Source organism: Salvelinus alpinus, chromosome 29 (assembly GCF_045679555.1).
Source record: "Salvelinus alpinus chromosome 29, SLU_Salpinus.1, whole genome shotgun sequence".
Lineage (NCBI taxonomy): Eukaryota > Metazoa > Chordata > Actinopteri > Salmoniformes > Salmonidae > Salvelinus > Salvelinus alpinus.
In genome coordinates, this window is record NC_092114.1 from 20,076,992 (window position 1) to 20,089,865 (window position 12,874).

The following is a 12,874-nucleotide window of genomic DNA, read 5'->3' on the forward strand; positions in this document are numbered from 1 at the left end:
GTAAAAACAGTGATTGGTGTGATGGTCAGGCGTAGAGCACCCTGGCCCTCCTTTCTTTCCCCCAGCCCATCCCTAAATCCATACCCTCGGTGCCCCCCGAGCCTCACGTTCGCAGCCCAAACCAGCGAAAGAACCGCAGTGTCAGCGGAGGAGGGGGGAGACAAGCTTCAACCGTCATCATCATCAGTGGAGCATGCTGCTCAGACCAGACACCAGCAACGTGCCAGGACAGACCAGACACCAGCAACGTGCCAGGACAGACCAGACACCAGCAACGTGCCAGGACAGACCAGACACCAGCAACGTGCCAGGACAGACCAGACGCCAGCAACGTACCAGGACAGACCAGACGCCAGCAGTGTGCCAGGACAGACCGGACGCCAGCAGTGTGCCAGGACAGACCGGACACCAGCAGTGTGCCAGGACAGACCAGACACCAGCAGTGTGCCAGGACAGACCAGACACCAGCAGTGTGCCAGGACAGACCAGACACCAGCAGTATGCCAGGACAGACCAGACACCAGCAGTATGCCAGGACAGACCAGATTCAATGTGCATCCCAAATGGCACTGTATTCCCTATATAGTGCACTACTTTTGCACCAAACCCTATAAAGGGGATATGGTACTATTTGGGACTCAGCCTTATGCTATTGGCATCGATATACCAAGACCCTAGACCAGGGGTTCTTAAACCTTTTCAGCCTGGGACCCAAATTAGAAATTCTGTGTTTTCCTGGGACCCAAGCTTAGGAAAAAATGCAACTATACGTAAATATCGGTACATTTCATTGCCTTTATGCCAAAAAAAAAATGCAATATAGACAAAAGCAAATAATGAAATATCCATAAATATATTTTCATGTTTATTTTTCCCCATTACAAACACTCTTACATACCTGTCTAAGTTGGAACTGTTGCTGTTAAAATAGAATAAATAATTTCATTCTGAACTGGAATAAACTGATTGATCACATCACACAGATGTATAACAGAACACACACACACAGGCTTTTTGATTGTGCAACGCTAAGTAACAGTACAGATGAATTCAGGCCTACTGTACATCTTACTGTACATCTTACTGTAGAAATGATTGTTGATAGAAAGTCTAGGTTGAAACTGTTGCTGTTAAAATAAACATCACACCACACAGATGTAGACCAGAAAACACACACACACACAGTCCTAATGAGAGGTGTGTGGCTGGTTGAAGTTTACAACAAGCATGCATAGGTATGTGGTGCCAAACTGGATCAGAACATCTACTGCTTTCTCAGTCAGGCAGGAGACTGCTTCCTGCTGCAGATGAGCAACCCAGAACTGTGTGAGTGTTTGCCTCAAAAAGCATCTTGCTTCAATCAGTTTATTCCAGTTCAGAATAAAAATTATTAATTGTATTTTAACAGCAACAGTTCCAACCTAGACTTGTTTTTAACAATACTTTCTACAGTAAAATGTACAGTAGGCCTGATCATTTTTCATATTCATCTGTACTGTTTCTTAGAGTTGCACTATCAGTAGCTAGTTAACTTGCTTTGGCTAACGTTAGCTATTAGCTGTGTAACGTTACAAGGCCAGGGGATTGTTTGAGTTTCTCTTTCACATCTACTACTGTGAGAGATAGTACTCCTTTATTTCTGCATATCATCACCTGTTAGAAAATGACAACAATGCCTTCTAGTTGACTTACTTTTCCACTTTCGAAGCAGTTTCCTGAAGCATTCTGCCCTGTTCTGAAAGAACTCCCTGGGTTTACCGTCATGTTGTGCCTGGATGTTTGGTCAGGACGTGTCGTTTTATTAATTTGTTCGTTTTGAGAGACTCATTACTAAGCACTTCCCCACACAAAACACATTGTGGGCGCCCCTCGTTATTTCTCAAAGTTTGTATGAAAGAGACAAAAAGTAATCACTGTATTTGCGTTTCATGACGATTGAGCTCAGTCAGAATTTGTGGCTAGCATGAATCCATTTCATGATGTCGAGTGGGACTAACAAGGCAGTGCCTTGAACGACAGCGCTGCAGCGTGTGGGTCGTGGAGTGATCATCAACACAACTTCAGAAAAAAGATCCGGTAAACCGCAAAGCACACGGGCATCTCCCTCTACCTTTTACCTCTGCCACTAGCGCAGCTGCCAAACTGAGCAGAGACCGCTGCTAAACAGAGAGCGCACTGAACCGAGAGCACAGTTGCCACAGTTGGCCAAATAAATCCCAGTAATTAATGAAATAATTATACATTTACAACCCACCATTAACAATTAATGAGAAAGTGAAAACATGTTTTTTGAATCTTTTTCAAATGTATTGAAAATAATTTACATAAGTATTCACATCCCTCAGTCAATACATGTTAGAATGGGTAAGTCACTAAGAGCTTTGTACACCTCGATTGTACAATATGTGCACGTTATTATTTTAAAAATTCTTCAAGCTCTGTCAAATCATTACTAGATAGCCATTTTCAGGTTTTTCCATAGATTTTCAAGCCGCTTTAAGTTTAAACTGTAACCAGGCCACTTACCCATACCCATATACACCTGGTAAGTAACTCCAGTGTATATGTGGCCTTCTGTTTTAGGTTATTGTCCTGCTGAATGGTGAATTTGTCTCCCTGTGTCTGTTGGAAAGCAGACAGAACCAGACTGAACCAGGTTTTCCTCACTGATTCTGCCTGTGCTTAGTTCTATTCTGTTTATTTTTATTCTAAAAAACACCCTAGTCCTTCCCGAAGACAAGCATACCCATAACATGATGCAGCCTCCACTGAGTGGTACTCAGTGTTGTGTTGTATTTGTATTCAGGACATAAAGTTAATTTCTTTGCCACATTTTTTGCAGTTTTACTTTAGTGCCTTATTGCAAACAGGATGCATGTTTTGGAATATTTTTATTCTGTAAAGGCTTCCTTCTTTTTACTCTGTCATTTAGGTTAGTCTTGTGGAGTAACTACAATGTTGTTGATCCATCCTCAGTTTTCTCTTATCACAGCCATTAAACTCTAACTGTTTAAAAGTCACGATTCGCCTCGGTGAAATCCCTGAGCGGTTTCCTTCCACTCCGCCAACTAAGTTTGGAAGGATGCCTCTATCTTTGTAGTGACTGGGTCTATTGATACACCACCCAAAGTGTAATTAATAACTTAATCATGCTCAAAGGGATATTCAAGGTTCCCTTCTTTGAGAAGCATTGGAAAACCTCCCTGGGGTTTGTGGTTGAATATGTGTTTGAAATTCACTGCTCAACTGAGGGACCTTACAGGTAATTACAGGTATGTGTGGGGTACAGAGATGAGGAAGCCATTAAAAAATCATGTTAAACACTATTATTGCACACAGAGTGAGTCCATGTAACTTATTATGTGACTTGTTAAGTACATTTTTACTCCTGAACTTATTTAGACTTCCCATAACAAAGGGGTTAAATATTTATTGACTCAATTGACATTTCAGCTTTTCATTTTTTATTAATTTGTAAAAATGTCTAAAACATAATTCCACTTTGACCTTATACTCACAGACAAACACACACATTATCATATGAGACCCAAACTGAACCAGAAGAACAGGGCCGGAAGTGGATCCCTCATTGCTCTGTTTCTCTTGATCAATGGTCGATCAGATAAACTGCCTCAATAACAGCTCTCAGCAGCTCTGCTTAGAGTTGTTCAAGCCAACGACAGCAAACCCTCCAACTCCAGTTTTTATTATGTGGCTTTAGCATTATAAATAGGGTTAAGTGCCTTGCTCAAGGGCACATTGACAGATTTTTCACTTTGTAGGCTCAGGTATTCAAACCACTGACCTTCCGGGATACTGGCCCAATGCTCTAACCGCTAGGCTACCTGCTGCCTTTACAAGGGGAAGGTGTGTTCATAAACCTTAGCATTCCTAATCCTAGTCACACATGTTTTCATGTCTAGAATAGACAGCCCAGTCAGACAGTACTCAACGAATACCTGATGGCTCAGAGTAGACTAAACAATAGAGTATTTGGCCGGGACAGGGTGTAGGGATTTAGAGAGGGATGGGGTGTTGAGGGTTGGGAGAGAGAGGGACGGGGTGTTGGGGGTTGAGGGTTGGGAGTTAGAGAAGGATGGGGTGTTGGGTGTTGAGGGTTGGGAGAGAGAGGGATGGGGTGTTGGGTGTTGAGGGTTGGGAGTTAGAGAGGGATGGGGTGTTGGGGGTTGAGGGTTGGGATTTAGAGAGGGATGGGGTGTTGGGGGTTGAGGGGTAGAGAGGGATGGGGTGTTGGGGGTTGGGTGTCAGAGGGAAGGAGTGTTGGGGGTTGGGAGTCAGAGAGAGATGGGGTGTTGGGGGTTGGGAGTCAGAGAGAGATGGGGTGTTGGGGGTTGGGAGTCAGAGAGGGAAGGGGGTTGGCGGTTGGGAGTCAGAGGGGTTGTGAGTCAGAGATGGGGGCGAAGCAGCAGGAGCTGGGAAGAGGGAAAAGTGATGAATGAAGATGAAGAGAACAATGTCTGTGAGGAAGTGGGCGCTCCTCATAGAAATTGCCCTTTGGCACAGATCTAAGATCAGCTTACCCTCCCCAAAACCTACCCTCACATCTATTGACCTCTAAACATCTAAACTGACCTTTCATCAGCGTCTAGGGACAACTTCATTCTTCTTCTAGGGAGACAGAAGAGTTGGGGTGGGGGTGGGGAGATAAAAGGATTGGGGGTGGGGAGCCAGAAGAATTAGGGTGGGGGTGAGGAAATAGAAGGATTGGGGGTGGGGATGGGGAGCCAGAAGAATTGGGGTGGGGAGATAGGGCAGGAGAGGGGTGGGTAGCTAGGCAATCCAGGTGTGTAGTGTCTGCCAGGCTACATTTTTGTGGTCTCCGCGGTCTGTCTGCGTGACAGAGGACTGGAGCCAAGGTGTGTCTCAGAGTCTCAGAGCGACCGACAGACCGCCAGAGAGGGAATCTCTTACTCACACTGAACACAACACACCTGTGGTAGTATGCAGGTCTGGGAATGTTTACGGGTTGATGTTTTTTTATTTGATCATTTGGTATATGTTAACAAATACTAGACTTAGATATTGATCATCTAAAAATGTTAAAATATAATAAAATATGAATGCATTGATTTATTCCAGAATTTAGAAAGGTTAACACTGAATCCATGAGATACATTCATTTTCCTATAAGTGCTGCCTCTAACATACTGTACAATGGATAAAAGACATTACAAAGCTCTATCAGATGGGAGATGATTGACAGCCTTACCCTGTGATTCTGACGGAGTGTGTGTTGTGTTCGCGGTAGTGTGGTGGTTTGGTGAAGCTGACGTCTGTGTGTTTGTAGATTCCACTGTTATAGACGAAGAAGTCCTCATGAACCTCCAGGATGGCTGCAGGATACACAGGGGAAAAAACATTATCAATGGACTGGATACACAAGAAGAAAAACAGATTATAGATTAACTTGACACACAGATACACACACTTTTTACAGCCAAACCAATCTATAGCTTTGCAGATGGTAATAAAAGGACCAACCAAAGGCAGTGTCATGCCTCAATATTGTTGAAAAACATAGATAGAATCAACTTGACCATTAATCCTAGTCAGGTAGGGCCTAATTCAGACTTGAGATAAGGAGACTCAACATGTACTCCATGTTAAGTCTACTTATCTCAAGTCTGAATAGGGCCCATAAAGCATAGCTGTAGTTTGAAGGTAACCAATTTAGACTCCAACCTTGTACATCAGGCAAAGAGTTTCTATGCTTGACTGATAGCAAAGAGAGCTCAACCATATAATTAATTACCTTCTTGCACTAAACTGAAATTAATACACCACTAGGAAAAAACAAACTCAAAAGCTAATTCAATTTCCTAATTTCTTTACTTTTTCCGAGCACAGTTTCCCATTTCCCCCTGAGAAGAACACACCCAAAAATCAGAGTGCAGCTGTGGTGTTGGGCCACTTTGAACCGTTGCCTTATAAACCCTGAACTCCCTGTGACTTTCTCATTAGAAACGCAACTGGGATAAACAATCTGGAACGCTCACTGAGTAATTTCCACATTTGGAAGGACTACCTGTTCTTACTGGGCTACCGTTCTCTTTGTCTCCTACTGACAAACAAGGACACACACTGCTCTCTGGCAAAGGTAACGACAGAAATTGAAGGGAGAAGAAAAGAGGAAAACTTGACGCAAGGCCAATGTTTCAGTCCTGCTGTTTGGAACAATACAACAAGGCTGGCACAGGCTCACAGACTGTCTCTGCACAACCACACGTACACACACACAAATATAGTTTTTATTTGATTTAACCTTTATTTATAAAGGTTTTTCTCATTGCGATAAAACAAAACAACTTACATACACAACATTGAACAAAACTATAAACACACATACAGAACAACAATTACATATTACGTAAAGAAACACAAATGTCATGACTAAAAACAGTTGTCCTAAAGACAATTATACTGTTCTATGATATTTACATCAACCAAGTGTTAAAACTCCACCAACGTGACTAGATCATACAATTTTAAAATGTTCAGGAGAGAATTCCAGGACCACGGCGTTGAGTAACTAAAACTATTTCTACCATGACCTGTTCTAATTCTTGGTACTGTTAAAAGCAAATGAGAATGAAATTATATTTATTTACTGACCTGATTAAAAAAGAACAGAGATAGTGGCATTTTACCCAATATGGTCTTATAAATCAGTGTATACCAGTGTTTAAGCCAATCCAAGGTCAATGACGACCAGCCAACGGCGCTGTAGAGATCACAACCTGAGGGCCACATGATATACTGAATCAAGTGCTCTCGGGGTGGTGGTTGAGGTCTGCATATATATAACATCACTAAAATCTAAAGCCGCCAGTAATGTACATCGTACCAGCTCCTTCCTGGCCTCCAGAGAAAAACAAGCCTTAGGCCGGTAATAAAAACCTATTCTCAGCCTGAGCTCTCCATATGAACAGTGAAGCTCAGCTTGTCATCCACCCAAACTCCCAAATATTTGTACACTTTGACTTGCTCTATAGTATGTCCATCCAATATAGCAATGACATGATTAGTAACATGCCTGGCATTTGAAAATACCATGCATTTTGTTTTACCTGAATTCAGAACCAGCTTCAAATAATACAGATTCTGTTGTATGATGTTAAATGCTCTTTGGGCATTTTCAAAAGATAAAGATAAACTGCTACCACTTGAATAAAGAACAGTATCATCTGCATAAAAATGAACCTCCGCTGTTTTAATAAGATCCCCAATGTTGTTGATATACAAAATGAACAACAGTGGGCCCAAAATAGATCCTTGCGGAACACCTGAGCACAACTCTATGGACTCAGATTTACAACCATCTACTATTACACATTGTGTACGATTTGAAAGGTAATTTATAAACCAATCTAGAGCATGACCAACAATTCCACAACATTTTAACCTTTGCACCAACACAGCATGGTCCACGGTGTCAAATGCCTTCGACAAATCAATAAAGACAGACACACAATATAACTTCTTGTCAAGAGCACAGTGGATGTCATTTAAAACCTTCAATGTTGCTGAAACAGTGCCGTAGCCAGACCTAAAACCTGATTGCATTCCATTTAAGATGTTGTTTCTTGGAGGTAGACCTTTAGCTGCCTACTAACTAAGGACTCTAGTACCTTAGACAGTACAGACAATTTTGATATGGGTCGATAGTTGTCAAGTAGCGAAGGATCTCCACCTTCCAGGAGAGGCAGTACAAAAGCAGATTTCCATAACTTCAGGGATCTCCTTAAATTCAAGTGTGAGGTTAAAAATACATGTTAAGGGGAAGCAATGATGTCTGCAGCTAGGTGTAGGAGACGGAGGACTAGTTCATCAGGGCCAGCGGATTTCCTTTCTATCAATTTCTTTCAGGGCTTTGCACACTTCTGAAACAGAGAAGGATGAGAAGGAGAACCTGGCAACGGATAAATTCAGGTAAATTCACAGGGGGCTCATTTATACCTTTAACCTTTTCAAATAAACTGCCTGCATCTAGAAAATGATGATTTCAGGCTTTCAGAATAGAGGTTCTCTCAGCTACAATCTGTGTGTCTACCAACAATTGTTTGGGAAGCTGCGCATCTTTTTTGCACTCCAAAGCAATTTGGAGGGATTATTTAAATGATCCAAAGTAGATTTAAGGTAGTGGTCTGCTTTCAGTTTTCGGGTCATAGCCACACCCAGATTTAAAAGCCATCCAATCATCCGCCGAACCAGACCCTCTTGCTTTGGCCCACATAGCATTTAGTTCCTTTATGATTTTAGTAAGTTCATCAGTAAACCAAGGGTTCTCTCTCTGTAAGAAAAGGCTAATTCAACATCAGGGATTAATTCAATTCTATTCCATTTTATGCTAAATACATAATGTAAAAAACCTTTAATATCAAACTGCTTCCCGTTTCTTTTCGTAATGACACGTGGAGATCGCATAGGAATTTTACCATCTCTTATACAGGCAATAGCCCAGTGATCACTTTGCAAAAATACCAGAATGAGGACTATTGGTTAAGATCGAATCAATCAAAGAAGATTTCAGAAGATACTTTATATTCAACCTCATTACACTGTTGACAATCTGAGTGAGATTATAGGTATTGAATATAATTTTGAGTTGATCAGAGCTAGATGTTAACCAATCCTGATTCAGATCCCCTTCAGGACAATCTCAGAGTTGACATGCTGTGATAACAATTCGAAAATACAACCCAGGGATCCAGCATTAGCAGATTGAGGTCTATAACAACAAGATACAACAATATTTAAAGATGAGGTTTAGGTTCAAAGACAAATATACATAGAACCGAAAATGTGTCTTTTAGGTATATAGCAACACCACCCCCTTAGATTGACCATCTGCACAAAAAACATTGTAACCATTTATGCCAATATTTTTGTCTCTAATCTATTTTTTGAGCCAGGTTTCAAAAAGCATAAATATGTCAGGGTCGGCAGTTATAATCCATATATTCACAAAATCAAGCTTCAGCAGAAGACTTCTTACATTCATATGCAGACACTTCAGGCCGCTCTGACTACTTAATTGGGCTGGGGTAAAAATGTCAGGACCTGGGTTATATTGCACATATTACAGGAGATGTGTAAAGTCCAGAGACATGGTTAAGTACCAAGAAAACAGTCCTGAAGAGTCCGATTTCTCCCATGTTGATTGGGAGAAAAGTTTAAAGTTCTCGGGTGAATTTACAGAGCAACCGTGTGGTTTCTCCCAAGGCACGTGGGAGAAACAGTCATAAACTCAGCAAAAAAAGAAACGTCCCTTTTTCAGGACCCTGTCTTTCAAAGACAATTCGTAAAAATCCAAATAACTTCACAGATCTTCATTGTAAAGGCTTTAAACACTGTTTCCCATGCTTGTTCAATGAACCATAAACAATTAATGAACATGCACCTGTGGAATGGTCGTTAAGACACTAACAGCTTACAGACGGTAGGCAATTAAGGTCACAGTTTTGAAAACTTAGGACACTAAAGAGGCCTTTCTACTGACTCTGAAAAACACCAAAAGAAAGATGCCGAGGGTCTCTGCTCATCTGCGTGAACGTGCCTTAGGCATGCTGCAAGGAGGCATGAGGACTGCAGATGTGGCCAGGGCAATAAATTGCAATGTCCGTACTGTGAGATGCCTAAGACAGCGCTACAGGGAGACAGAACGGACAGCTGATCGTCCTCGCAGTGGCAGACCACGTGTAACAACACCTGCACAGGATCAGTACACCTGAATATCACACTTGCGGGACAGGTACAGGATGGCAACAACAACTGCCCGAGTTACAGCAGGAATGCACAATCCCTCCATCAGTGCTCAGACTGTCCTCAATAGGCTGAGAGAGGCTGGAATGAGAGCTTGTAGGCCTGTTGTAAGGCAGGTCCTCACCAGACCTCACCGGCAACAACATCACCAATGGGCACAAACCCACCGTCGCTGGACCAGACAGGACTGGCAAAAAGTGCTCTTCACTGACGAGTCGCGGTTTTGTCTCACCAGGGGTGATGCTCGGATTCGTGTTTATCGTCGAAGGAATGCGCCTTACACCGAGTCCTGTACTTTGGAGGTGGAGGGATCGATTTGGAGGTGGAGGGTCCGTCATGGTCTGGGGCGGTGTGTCACAGCATCATTGGACTGAGCTTGTTGTCATTGCAGACAATCTCAACGCTGTGCGTTACAGGGAAGACATCCTCCTCCCTCATGTGGTACCCTTCCTGCAGGCTCATCCTGACATGACCCTCCAGCATGACAATGCCACCAGCCATACTGCTCGTTCTGTGCATGATTTCCTGCAAGACAGGAATGTCAGTGTTCTGCCAGGGCCAGCGAAGAGCCCAGATCTCAATCCCATTGAGCACGTCTGGGACCTGTTGGATCGGAGGGTGAGGGCTAGGGCCATTCCCCCCAGAAATGTCTGGGAACTTGCAGGTGCCTTGGTGGAAGAGTGGGGTAACATCTCACAGCAAGAACTGGCAAATCTGGTGCAGTCCATGAGGAGGAGATGCACTGCAGTACTTAATGCAGCTGGTGGCCACACCAGATACTGACTGTTACTTGTGATTTTGACCCCCCCTTTGTTCAGGGACACAATATTCAATTTCTGTTGGTCACATGTCTGTGGAACTTGTTCAGTTTATGTCTCAGTTGTTGAATCTTATGTTCATTCAAATACTTGCACATGTTAAGTTTGCTGAAAATAAACGCAGTTGACAGTGAGAGGATGTTTCTTTTTTTGCTGAGTTTTTTTCCTCCTCCACAGATCAACGGGCTCTAAAAGTATCGCCAACAATGTAAAAGCCAAGGGTAGACAACAGCAAAATGAGCAACAGCAGCATGTTCGTTTATTGCCCTATCAATTAACATGAGAGAAAACACAGTGCTAAGCACATGCAAAGTTAACAGAACAATCTAAGATATGTAGCCAACACAACGCTTAACAATAATATTACATGAGCTACGACTTAATATATAAGCTTTGCTAAATAATAATACAAACATAACAAGAATCACTATTCAAATAGTCCAACAGCAGATCAGAACAAGTCTGTGGTGTATGCCTATGATGTAAGCCAGCAAAGCTGAGAGAGAGAGAGATAGAGAGAGAGAGAGAGAGAGAGAGAGAGAGAGAGAGAGAGAGAGAGAGAGAGAGAAGCCCGTGTTTAGAAGACAACGTGAAGCCCGTGTTTAGAAGACAACGTGAAGCCCGTGTTTAGAAGACAACGTGAAGCCCGTGTTTAGAAGACAACGTGAAGCCCGTGTTTAGAAGACAACGTGAAGCCCGTGTTTAGAAGACAACGTGAAGCCCGTGTTTAGAAGACAACGTGAAGCCCGTGTTTAGAAGACAACGTGAAGCCCGTGTTTAGAAGACAACGTGAAGCCCGTGTTTAGAAGACAACGTGAAGCCCGTGTTTAGAAGACAACGTGAAGCCCGTGTTTAGAAGACAACGTGAAGCCCGTGTTTAGAAGACAACGTGAAGCCCGTGTTTAGAAGAAGGCTATTCCATGCAAGAAATTGCCAAGAAACTGAAGATCTCGTACAACGCTGTGTGCTACTCCCTTCACAGAACAGCACAAACTGTCTCTAACCAGAATAGAAAGAGGAGTGGGAGGTCCCGGTGCACAACTGAGCAAGAGGACAAGTACATTAGAATGTCTAGTTTGAGAAACAGACGCCTCACAAGTCCTCAACTGGCAGCTATATTAAATAGTACCCGCAAAACACCAGTCTCAACGTCAACAGTAAAGAGGCGACTCCGGGATGTTGACCTTTGCTAGTTGAACTACATGTAGTTCACTACTCCCCAACACTGACCACAGTGCAATACTAAATATAATACATTTAATATATCATACTATATATAATATTATAAACTGGGTGGTTTGAGACCTGAATGCTGACTGACTGACACCCGTGGTATATCAGACTGTATGACAAAACATTGCTTTGTACTGCTCTAATTAAGTTGGTAGACAGTTTATAATAGCAATAAGGCACCTCTGGGTTTGTGGTATATGGCCAATATACCAAGGCGACGGGCTGTATTCAGGCACTCCGCGTTGCGTTGTGCATAAGAACAGCCCTTAGCCGTGGTTTAATGACCATACCTGCTTAATTAAATTCCACTATAATATAAAATCAGACACGTTCTGTATCCAACCTGGTGATAATAACCTGACTCTGATCCTCCGCCCAATCACTGGCAAAGGATCTCTCTTACCCAATCCTGCTCTTTAAGCAAAACCCAAGGCTTTGTTGCCCTTCTGAATTCATTCCTAAAACCAAGAGATTGCTCTGAACGCAACAGCAAACACACATGGTTCCAGTAGCTCATTCTTTTACAGCTGCTGATGGCAATAACACACACACACACACACACACACACACACACACACACACACACACACACACACACACACACACACACACACACACACACACACACACACACACACACACACACACACACACACACACACACACACACACACACACACACACACACACACACACACACACACACACACACACAATCTAAATCATCCTACCTTGCACTGGGCCGTTATCCATAATCTCCTTCATGATCTCCTTCTCCTGTGAAGAAACAAAATGTACAGAACTGTGATTAGATTAAATGAAAGAGATGGACAGAACTGTGATTAGATGAAAGGAAAGAGAACGACAGAACTGTGATTAGATGAAAGGAAAGAGAACGACAGAACTGTGATTAGATGAAAGGAAAGAGATGGACAGAACTGTGATTAGATGAAAGGAAAGAGATGGACAGAACTGTGATTAGATGAAAGGAAAGAGAACGACAGAACTGTGATTAGATGAAAGGAAAGAGAACGACAGAA

General features: G+C 42.7%; 1 protein-coding gene across 2 annotated transcripts in view; it reads right to left on the reverse strand.

Moving 5' to 3' along the window:
- The window catches only part of LOC139559253 (tubulointerstitial nephritis antigen-like), a 67,180-nt gene that overhangs the window by 9,798 nt on the left and 44,508 nt on the right, over positions 1-12,874 (reverse strand). For both annotated transcript variants that reach the window (XM_071375069.1, XM_071375068.1), the window contains exons 9-10: positions 12,566-12,611; positions 5,231-5,354 (exon numbers count right to left, since the gene is read on the reverse strand). In XM_071375069.1, the coding sequence (XP_071231170.1) occupies positions 5,231-5,354; positions 12,566-12,611 (170 nt within the window). The remainder of the gene's footprint in view (positions 1-5,230; positions 5,355-12,565; positions 12,612-12,874) is intronic.